The following is a 12,348-nucleotide window of genomic DNA, read 5'->3' as shown; positions in this document are numbered from 1 at the left end:
GAATTATTATCGTCAAGTCAGGTCTGCCTAAATGTCCGTTTTTACGGATTTTTGACAAAACGGTGACCTAGATTTTACAGACTAGATTCCTATTGGCCATATTATACCTCTTTGTGTTCCTATACCACCTATGCATGCATTTACGATAATAGTTTATACCTACAATGACTACCAGTTAAGAAGTGGCCATCAAAAGATGCCCACCCCCACCTGATTTTGGCTACTTTTCATGTTTTTCCGATTTTGAACTCTTAAACGGCTTTCAACGTGCCATATTTTCATAAACAGACGTCTGAGAAGAGTTTATGGACCATGAACTGCTTGGTTGAAGTCCCTGCTATTATGACAGTTCAGGTGGGGCAGTTCAACAAAGGTATGGAGGGTCATACGGGCCATCAAAGAATGGTTGTCGCCATGACGCATATAGGCGTCATTGGGGGTTAATGGGTTAAAAAACAATTTGACTGACTATGACTTTTCTCTGCTTGATTCAGCTTAAGTGGTCTACTGGGGAAAAAAATGTTTTCTTGTCCACTCTGACACAATGGAATTGTTCCAGCTACCTCAACGAAAGTTTGTGTACTTTTACCTTACAATGCACTGTTTTTATACGCCCGTCAAAATTTTGACGGGACGTATTATGGTATACAAATGTCCGGTGTCCGTCCGTCCGTCCGTCCGTCTGTCTGTCTGCTGTCTGTCCGTCCATCCGTCTGTCCGTCCGTCTGTCTGTCCGGCGTAAACATGTCGCACCGTAACTTGAGAACGACTTATCCAAATTTCATGACACTTAATATAGTTGTTTCTTATGATGGTCAAAAGATCTGTATAGTTTTTGGTGAAAATAAGATTAAAACTTTTTGAGTTACGGCACTTTGTAACTGAAACAGGGGTGTGTTTTTTTCACATGTCGCACCGTATCTCAAAAACGATTCTTGATTATGGCTTAAAACTTTAAACACTTCTTAGTTATATTAATTTTAATATCTGTATACTTTTTGGTGATGATTCAAAATTTTATTTTTGAGTTATTGAGTATTTTGTAAAAAAGGGGGAGGGTTTTTTTACATGTCGCACCATATCTCAAAAATGATTTATGATTATTGCTTAAAACTTTACACAAGTCTTTGTTATATTAATCTAAAGATCTGTATACTTTTTGGTGATGATTGAAAATTTCATTTTTGAGTTATTGAGTATTTTGTAAAAAAGGGGGAGGGTTTTTTTACATGTTGTGCCGTATCTCAAAAACGATTTATGATTATTGCTTAAAACTTTACACACTTCTTTGTTATATTAATCTAAAGATCTGTATACTTTTTGGTGATGATTCAAAATTTTATTTTGGAGTTATTGAGTATTTTGTTAAACAGGGGAGGTTTTTTTTACATGTCGCGCCGTATCCAAAAAATAATTTATGATTATTGCTTAAAACTTTACTCACTTCTTTGTTATATTAATCTAAAGATCTGTATACTTTTTGGTTTTGATTCAAAATTTTATTTTAGTGATATTTAGTTTTTTGTAAAAAAAAACCAGAGTTGGGGGTTTCACATGTCCCGCCGTGTCTCAAAAACAATATATCAGGTTATTGCTTAAATCTTTCTCAGAAACTATTTATCATTATTGCATAAAACTTCCACACAAGACGTCAGGCGTATCATGCGCTCATGGCGCAGCTGTTTATTTTTATTGTGTATTAAATATATTTTCCCTCTGGCTTTTTTAGGAATTTCTAAACAAGAATATTTTACTGTTCCCTAAATGATGGTTTGAAATGGACTAAATTATTTTTGTCTAAAAAAAAAAGCTGGTTTACTACATTTAAATTTAAATTATTTTATTTTTGAAATAACTATTTGAATAATATTTCAAGTTCAGCTTCTGAATTTAGATTTAACTGAACTATTCTTCCTTAGCAAATTAAATTTATTGGTGGACCAAATTTGTAATTGAAGGTACTTTTTGGTGATTGTAAAACGATTTTGTGAAACTTTCAGACGATTAATCTGTGGTATTTACATAAATAATGATGTATTGGTTAAAACTTGGAGGAATCCTCACTTAATTAATTAAATTTCAGTGACAGATATATTAATATAGATTGACTGTAAATCGGATAACTGTGAGGTAGAAATCAGATTAACCCAGAATTTATCTGTGTGGAAACAGAACCAATCAGTAAATTGTTATACATATTGATGATTATTGCAAATTCTCATCTTTTTTTAAATAATGTGAAATACACTCTAATGATTTTTTCATGTTTGCTTGACCTCTCACAATCTAAAGTGTATCATTTGAAAAATGGTTTTAAAATCCAGAATCTGAGTCCATTATACAAACTTAACAACAAAATGTGTAAAAAAAATATGGTTAATATCAGCAGTTATAGATATAATATATAAAGGGAATATTAATTGGTATTTGGCTTTTCATGTCTTTCTTTATCCATAATTATCTTTCACCCTTAAATCATGAATTGTCTCCCCTGTCTACCTCCATTCCTTTGAGTTTATTCATGATTCACATACGTCTTCCACATGTTTTTATAAGAAAATGAAGAAACTATCGTCCTAATTAGCACCAAACACTATAAACAACCTTTACCTTCACCTAACTTTAAATAAAAACACTGATTTTTGCCAAACATTTGATCTGGATTGTAACAGTCAATTTCCACTGAAGCACCTTTACGTTTGGCTCCATTTCAGTTAAAGATGTTCTACTTAAATGATTGGTTTGGTATAAATAACACCTCTAACTCTGTTTTCTCAATCATCTTACTACTCCTGTGAAGAAGTTATCTATTGTTTCTTCCTGGGTATTATTAACTAATTTTGATTGATATTGTTTAACTAGCCTGTGTGTAAGGTAAGATTCATTTCTGTAATTGTTTGTTTCATGAAAGATCACAGTCTTTATCAAATTTTTCTTGATTGCTACAACTTCTATTTATAATACTGCTTGGAATAAAATGTTTAATTATCAAAAATCTCAGTAAAGATAATAAGGTTTTGAAAAAGTACCAAGTGTTTCAAACACAGTAAGTGTCTGGTATACTGTTGTCTATTTTACCTGTGCTCTGTCCTTATTCATCCAGTCCAGTTTCCAAATTGAATATTCATTAGGCACCACTGCTAAAGTAAAACTACAAACTGGACAAGGGAGTTTTAGTTTATTCAATAACTTAAAAATCTTGACTTTTATTAAGTCTTATCACTCCCCCAACCAATCCCCTAAGTGAATTTTTTAATTTGTATACATCTAATGATATTTGAAAGTTTCCTTATCGATTTTAATTTAAAGATATCATGATGATGTTCTTTAAATTGGGACTGTATACAGGGGTGGATCCAGCCATTTTAAAGTGGGGTGTTCCCAACCCAGAAGAAAGGGGAAAAAAGGGGGGGTGTTCCAAACACATGTTCCCATTAAAACACAGTTATCCAAAACAAAAGAGGAAATTAGAACCCCAGACAACCCAATATATGGCAGGTGAATTTTTGTGATTACTAAACCCTCCTCTTTTCCTTGGACAGTAATGTCACAACACCGTGCAAGAAAAACAAAACTGTAAAAATCATTTGAAAAGTACTTTGATTCATCTATGTCTTATCATGTGAGACTTTGTTTTTCCTGTGGTTATCTATGTCTTATCATGTGAGACTTTGTTTTTCCTGTGGTTATCTTTGTCTTATCATGTGAGACTTTGTTTTTCCTGTGGTTATCTTTGTCTTATCATGTGAGACTTTGTTTTTCCTGTGGTTATCTTTGTCTTATCATGTGAGACTTTGTTTTTCCTGTGGTTATCTATGTCTTATCATGTGAGACTTTGTTTTTCCTGTGGTTATCTTTGTCTTATCATGTGAGACTTTGTTTTTCCTGTGGTTATCTTTGTCTTATCATGTGAGACTTTGTTTTTCCTGTGGTTATCTATGTCTTATCATGTGAGACTTTGTTTTTCCTGTGGTTATCTATGTCTTATCATGTGAGACTTTGTTTTTCCTGTGGTTATCTATGTCTTATCATGTGAGACTTTGTTTTTCCTGTGGTTATCTTTGTCTTATCATGTGAGACTTTGTTTTTCCTGTGGTTATCTATGTCTTATCATGTGAGACTGTTTTTCCTGTGGTTATCTATGTCTTATCATTTGTCATTAGTTGAACATTTAATTTTGTGGTTTACCCATACCAATGAAATCCTCGAAAATTGGTATCCCACGAATGATAATGAATCCACAGTATACATTTTCTCGCTCTAAATGCATGATGATGTAATACTTTTAGTTAATACTCCTAGTGTTTTAACAGCAGCCTGATATCAAGTCATATCATTAGTCATCCTGTTAAGTTTTTATGTTGGAGAATTTTTGTTTTCAATATCTGTATAATTTTTTTAGATTTGACCACATGATAGTAATTGGTTAACACATATGCATGTTTTCTGGAGTAAATAGCTGAACTTTAAAAGTTAACAGTCAGTGGTCTCACTTAATCTTCCTCCCACCATCCACCCTCTCACTTTTGAAATTTGTGAATATGTTAGATTAAAAGGTTTGATGCTTATTTTAGAGAAAAATTCTAGCTTAGGTGTTGTGTTCATACAGCCACAAGGGAGAACGGGAAATATTATATTAATGAATTGATTTTTATGATCTATAACATAAAACTGATAAATATTTTGCTCTCACTTGAAATAATGAACAACAAAGCTATAGATAAAGATATAATTTGTTAATTTTCTGTAGGTAATCGAACATTTGATCTTGCATTTTAGAACTGCATGGATTGAAATATTTATGATCGCTGAATAAGATAACTGCACAGCCTATATGTAACTTTAGAGATCATAGGAAAGGTACAATTAGATTTCATTCTATCAGATTTTAATTAAAGGGGAACTGAGGGGGATAGAATTTTCAGAACGTTCTGTAAGCTAACCAATTTGTATGGCAAACGATTTGTTATCGTGACTTTTGCAAGGTGAAAAAATAATTAAACGGCAGAGAAATGGGTTAGAAAGGGCTTAAAACCCAGCTAGTACATGTATTTGTGAAAATAAGTTGGTGTACAGTATATGTAGTTTCAGATTTGGTGAAACACCATAAAATCAGTTGTTTAAAAAAAAAAATGAATTGCCGTAATTCTTTAATTGGAAGGGGAACATCGAACCAAGAGTCTTAATATGGATTTATTTATTTTTGTTGGTTAATGAACAAAATTATTTTTACAAGATAAAAAAATGACGTTATTTTTATTCCCCACCTACGATAGTAGCGGGGCATTATGTTTTCTGGTCTGTGGCTCCGTTCGTTCGTTCGTTCGTTCGTCCGTCCGTCCATTCGTTCGTTCGTCTGACTTCAGGTTAAAGTTTTTGGTCAAGGTAGTTTTTGATGAAGTTGAAGTCCAATCAAATTGAAACTTAGTACGATTGTTGCTTATGATATGATCTTTCTAATTTTAAAGCCCAATTACACTTTTGACCCCAATTTCATGGTCCACTGAACATAGAAAATGAAAGTGGGAGTTTCAGGTTAAAGTTTTTGGTCATGGTAGTTTTTGATGAAGTTGAAGTCCAATCAACTTCAAACTTAGTACACACGTTCCCTATGATATGATCTTTCTAATTTAATTGCAAAATTGTATTTTTCATCCCTATTTCACGGTCCACTGAACATAGAAAATGATAATGGGAGTGGGACATCCGTGTACTATGGACACATGCTTGTTTCAGTTGATATCGATTGTTCAAAGACATTTGTTACCATTACTTTTTTATTCACAAGATACTTGCTTGTAGAAAAATTAAATTTTGGTGAACATTGAAATTCATGATTCTCCATAAAACAACCATTAAATTTATAAACTTTAGTACCCTAGAAATAATAAAGAATTCACAGTACTTTAGTATACATAATGCAAGACATGGGGGTGGTAATTTTTGCTATAAAGAGGAAGTAAAATAGTCTGAGAAGTAGATGTTTAACTTTTATGAAGGTGCAAGCTAGTTCAACATAATGATAGTGTCAATCACTGACTTAAAATAGACAAATTTATATATTTCTGATTTGTTAAATTAAAAAATGGAAAGGCTAATATCTTTTTCATGTATTTCATGCTTTATTCATAAAGGTCAAACTATTAAACGAAGTTTTTACAACCTCTTTCTTTTTTCATGTCTGAGTATATACATTTGCACTGTAAAAAGAAAGTAAGATTTAATGAATTTGTGAGGTTATTGGCATAGATAGATATAAGAAGTTGTGGTGTGGTATGAGTACCAATGAGACAAATCTCCATCCAAGTCATTTGTAAAAGAAAAAAAATTCTAGGTCATAATACGGTCTTTAACACAGAGCTTTGGCTCACTCCGAACAGCAAGCTTTATAGGGCCCCGAAAATGACTAGTGTAAACCCATTCAAACAGGAAAACCAATGGTCTTTTATCTATATAAAAAACCAGATATATGAAAAACTTATGAACCACATCAACAAGTACTGAACATCAAATATTTGTTTTGGTATTAATTGAAAGAAAATCAATTACATTACTGTAACTGACCGGTCAGTTTTCTACCATTTTCATTACATAGCTCCATCTTATATTAGTAAACATGAGAAATCATTTTCCTCCCAATTTCTTATAGAATCATCCAATATTTGTAAACATAGAAACATAGAAAACTGGTCGCTGTCCAATATTGGCGGGAATAAATCATAAAAGAAAATCTAATGTCCAGTTTGATCAATGTAATGGTCAGTAAAGATCATAGATGTTATATACTTGATAATTATATCTTAGGGAAAAAAGATATCTAACTTGTTAATTTAGGAGCTTTTCTCAGCTCAAATCAGTAGAAATCAATTCCTTTATCATTTTTAATGGAAAAATAAGAAATGCAATCCAGTGGAGTACAGTGGCTGGTCACTGAATTTTTTATTTTAAATTTGAATAATATAAATAAAATTAGAAGATAGTTCCTTGTTTTCTAGATATTGAAAATCAAGATATGTTGGAGATATTCGTTTGTTTATAGACGAGTTAAATAATTGCTTACATACTGCATTGTTTGGACTGTATTGTATGGTGGTCTCACTGGAAATCATATCATCTCCTTATTTCTGTCTGTAATTATTAACATATTGGTTTTTAAAAGAATCAAAGAGTTCTGAATAAGCAAAGTAAGCAAAATTGATGGTTCAAAAAAAGTTCACTGTACAATGGTACAGAATTAATCAATATAGCTTTATAAATAGACAGTTACTATTATCTTAGATTTATGTCTGCTTAAACAAACTACCTGCTAATAAACATCTGGTTTTCAAAAACATATAACATGTAACATTTCATGAGTTCATCAGACATTTCATAAACATTAGGTTATAGCTGTAATTTTTCGAATTTTGTCTGAAAAGAGATTGATGATACGATGTGAAAGTGAAAATTTATCATTATAAGATTATGAACTGCAAAACACAGTCAACAGTATATTACTTTTAAACAGAAGATCAGCTTAAGATTGCAAAAAAAAGTCTGCACTTCACGTCTTATGCTCCCTTGATTATTGCTCTGTGTATCAAATAGTTCCTCACTCTGGTTTGTCTGTCAAACTCTCCACCTAAAACAAATGGTTTTTATTATTAAATAAGCTGCCTTTGGAAAAGAACCTTAGATTTGCAACATTTAAGGACTTGCAACATCTAGTCAGTTATTCATTTTGAAAATTTGCTGCAATGACCAGTCCAAAGTCATGGCACTTGATTTTTGTAATTTGATCAAAATGAATGGGTTTTTTGATTACTTTGGAGAACTTTATAACTTTTCAGTATAACCACTAAAATTAGTTTGAAGAAAACAAATTTAGATTACAGGAAAGTGTCTAGAATTTACAGTTTTTAAGAAAGCAACACGGAATTGCATGTGTTGTTGTGCTTAGTATACACCCAGGCATGTTTTTAAGCATCTGGAACAAAAAATTGGTGTCTGACAACTATGGAAAGCTCGCATATATATGTTTTAAAAAACCCACTAATTTTGTCAAGCTTAATATAAAAATATAAAAGGAAATCTGTCAAGGAGTTTAAACTAGTTTTTGAGAAAAGTGTGAAGAATTTTTTTTATTAAAGACCTTGAAAAATTCAAAGTACAAATATATTGGCAAATGAAAGAAGATGAATATTAGATCTGTAAAGGGCATACATGTTACAACTCATCACTGTCAAGCTAGCTGCTAAACAATTATGAAAACAGTCTACTCTCAAGAGAAAAGTGTGACAAAAATATTTATTTTCATTCAACATATTGAAAAATTCAATTGACAAACAGGAAGTAAGTGTCTGACAAATTTGAAAGTGTTCACAGGTTACAATTCATCAACATTGTATTTATCCATTGACAGTAATTCTGAGAAAAGTATTAAAATATTTCTTTTGCAAATAGATGAACAGAAGGACAAGGTGATTCCACTATAGCCATTTAACTCATTTAAAACAGGGGCAAAAGATACCAGAGGAACAGTCGAACTCAGAAGTCAAATAATAAACTGACAATGCCATGGCTAAAAAAGGGAAAAGACAAGCAGACATGCAAACAATCTTTGAAGTGGGGTATAAAGAAAAAACATAGAATGAGGGCTGTTCTCCACATCCAAGCTCAAATATTTATTTCTTTAACTTAGCTTATGATTTATATTTTCAGAAAACATGAGTGATGGGAAACAAGCTTTGTGCTCCATTACTAAAGAAGACATACAGAAATGAAGAGTATCCATGGCACATCAGGAAAGATTCACACCTCCTCAGGTAAAAGCACTCAAAACCGTGTGACTCCTCAGCTTTAGGTAAGATTCACACCTCAGGTAAAAACACTCAAAACCTTGTGACTCCTCAGCTTTAGGTAAGATTCACACCTCCTCAGGTAAAAACACTCAAAACCTTGTGACTCCTCAGCCTTAGGTAAGATTCACACCTCAGGTAAAAACAATCGAAACCTTGTGCCTGTAATTCTTACTGTTTTTTTTTAACAGATTAAAAGACATAAACTTCCTCAGGTAATTTTGACTTTTTTACAGACTGATTGATTCACAGCTCCTAAATTAATCTTGATTGTTTTTATACGACCATTTAAGGGGAAGTATTATGGAATTCCATTGTCAGTCCAACTGTCCGTAGTCAACATGTCGGACAATAACTCAAAACTGCACTATATCAACTTTTGGTTCATTTCTTGGATAGAAGGTATAGACTTGTGTGGTCCCTTACACATGCAGCTATTGAGTTTATTTCATTGAAGAATCATTGACAGCTTATTCTTATTTGAGCAATATCCAGAAACAGTTTAAAATTGCTTTGCCTGGTCACTCCATATCCAACTTCAATCAAATCCTATGATTAAAAAATAAAACTGACGTGAAATAAGCATACTGTATGTTGACTTTGATCTGATAAAGTTATATTCTGACTTTTAGATGTTATAATTGATCTATTAACATATCAGACTTAGTAAGATATTGATATATTTTAGTTCTAAGTTCTTTGGTTATCTAGAAAATATTCAAATTAAGTAATATATTATATTATGACCAATTAGTGGGAACAGCTGGGTTTTATGGATATTTAGGTTTGTTTATACTTTATACTTGATACTACAAGAAAGAATAAAATACTTGACAACAAAATTATCAGATATAAAATGGATTTATCAAGTTAACTTATGTTGGCTTCCTGTCCAGTAGTCAATATTTCATATACACTGCATATTTAGTATATTCTGCCCTTTAGAAAAGGACTTTCCATTAGGGGCAGAAAATTTACTTTACATATAGACTCATCAAAGAGTTGTTGTAAGGGTTCATTTTGTCACAGGTGCCAGTTGTATAAGTAGTTCTACTACTGTGATCACTAGCCAGTCAAGACTGAGATTTTGAGTTCGAATCCCGCCTGTGCAGGTGCATCAGAGTCCAATCTTAATTGACTAGAATTGTCAGTTTCCAACTGAAGGTCGGTAGCACTCCGTCTTCCTCCACACATAAAAGCTAGTCGCCACGAAACAGTCTAAAAGTGGCATTAAAAACACCAAAAGTCAGTCAATCAATCAATTATTTTGTCACAGGGGTCATCTTATAAATATTTTTACTGTCCAATTTTCTACATGAATTAAAACATCTCAATAATTTCTGAATTTACAGTTCCAATTTAAACCATTCATTGCTGATCATTGCCTTTACACTCCTCATAGTTCAATGGAAACCTCAGGTAAACGGTTTACTATCAGACGAATGAAGTCCAGGCATTCAGAAGCATCACAATTTGGTCTTGTTTGGGTCTAAATTGACACAAGATTGGCCAATTTCTTTTAATGGTGACAAGTGATAGTCAAATTATTTGTGTAAAAATGGAAAAAAAAGCGGGGAGGGGACACTGGAAATTACAATGCTCTATTAGGAATACAGGATTCTGACAAAACAATAAGCAGGATAAGGGATCATACCCCCAAATAAGATCCCCTTAGAAATCAAAGATCAAAGTACTGGATTTTGTGTTCCAAGCATACAATATGTATTACTTGTACTAAAGGAAAGTTTTTTGATCAAGAGCCCAGGTAACCATATCTCCATAACCCAAAAATGAAAATAAATAAAAAACATAAATAATAACACGGGGAGGTAACTTGTATGTACACTACAAGCTGCTTTACAGTTTTGAGGGGGAGGGTTGTGATGACTATTGTTTAAGGCTAATTTATTTTCAATGATACAATATAAATATAGAAAATGACCATGATATTTCCTTTAGATTCATTTTTAATTCTGTAAACATGTTACACTGAACAAGTATGTACGGTAATGTCAACAGCTGTCAGCCACTGAATCACTCTTATGTTATACATTTCTTCTTTTATCAATTTTATGATTAATAATTGTAGGAGACTTCAAGTGAGATATTCTTACAGAATTTTTGTAAAAATGTGGATATTATCAAATATGCTGTTAGAATGAACAAAATATTGGTCTTAAAGGAAAAGGTTCTTAATTCGGACAAAATATATCGGAAGCCCGTTATTGTAAGGTAAAAGATGGTATTCACACCTTGTAGATTACATAATCAGAAAACATATCTTTTATATAGCCATATAATGTAAATATTTTAACAGCTTCAGAAGAAATGTATATTTATTTTAACAAGTGATTTTAACTATAACAATTGAAGGAAACTAACTTCTTGACTATGTTTTGGTATTAGTTTTAAAGATTACCATAATTTTACAGATGACATTTAAACATTTAAAAGGAAATATTTTGACTAAAGTTTAAAATGGTAGAGATATTTATATAGTCTTTTTTCAACAATAGGAGTTTAACATTGTAAATGCTAGAATAAGCAAATAAAGTTTTTCATCCTTTTTGTAAAAATGTTGTTTTAAATACAACACTCAAACTATTTATGTGAACAGTTTAAAATCAGTATATAGGTTATATTGACAGCTTATACATATGATTTGACTTTTAACGTTTTTATGACTGGACGAACTTCTAGATCTGGTCTAACATCTTATTACCTGTATGTATAAAACTGAGAGGGCATTGTTACAGTGTATAACTAAGACTGGTACATACATACATATCTTATTTGACATCTTTGATCTGTACCTCATCACTAATTAAAAAGTAACGATGTGTTTTATTTTATTGTGGTCATTCCTGAACACCTTTTCGATCCTGTGATAGTTGACTTGTCATGTTATGGCCAGAGGCTCTTTGTTTTTTACTTTCCTTGGTTGGATGGTGGTATGTGTTGTAAGATTACGGATACATTGAAGAAGTCCTGATCATTATTGTAATACCTTGTCATATTAGTCAAATGTGGACATTAATTAAACATGTGTTATCTGTTTTGAAGCATGGTATTTTTTGTTTGAAATAAACATACATGTGTTTATGTCAACTGAATGTTTTAGATTGGATTTAAAATAATGTGATTTGAAAAAGGAACTATGAATTTTATTCTTCAACTTTAAAAGTTTGAGAGAGTGATTTAGAAAGGGACTATGAAATTTTGTCTGTGACTTTAATAGTTTGACAAGAAAATATTCTCTTCAAATTGGAAGAATGTGAACTTAGTATTGAGTTTTTTCTTGAAATATGAGAAAGGATGCACAGAAAAAAGATAATAGATTGTAAGTATCCACACAAAAATAGCTTCAGTAAAAACTCCATCTTTTTGAAGAAAGCTGTCCATGCTTATAGACCCCCAAAACAGAGTAATGATAATAAATTTCATAGCATATAAAGGAAAATTAATCAGAAAGAAAAAGATATTATGAATGAATGAATGATCTCGATTTTTT

At 31.7% G+C, this 12,348-nt stretch overlaps 1 protein-coding gene across 15 annotated transcripts in view; it reads left to right on the top strand.

Moving 5' to 3' along the window:
- The window catches only part of LOC139490581 (protein still life, isoform SIF type 1-like), a 127,967-nt gene that overhangs the window by 39,628 nt on the left and 75,991 nt on the right, over positions 1-12,348 (top strand). For 10 of the 15 annotated variants that reach the window (XM_071277450.1, XM_071277452.1, XM_071277445.1 and 7 more), the window contains one exon: positions 8,701-8,804. In XM_071277450.1, the coding sequence (XP_071133551.1) occupies positions 8,713-8,804 (92 nt within the window). In that variant the 5' untranslated portion in view covers positions 8,701-8,712. Of the gene's footprint in view, positions 1-8,700; positions 8,805-10,858; positions 11,070-12,348 lie in introns of those variants that run through there. The other 5 variants (XM_071277453.1, XM_071277449.1, XM_071277448.1 and 2 more) reach the window with 2 other exon arrangements.

The sequence above is a fragment of the Mytilus edulis genome, chromosome 10, assembly GCF_963676685.1.
Source record: "Mytilus edulis chromosome 10, xbMytEdul2.2, whole genome shotgun sequence".
NCBI lineage: Eukaryota > Metazoa > Mollusca > Bivalvia > Mytilida > Mytilidae > Mytilus > Mytilus edulis.
The sequence above is the reverse complement of the archived record's forward strand: the minus strand, read 5'-3'. Positions and strand labels throughout refer to the sequence as shown.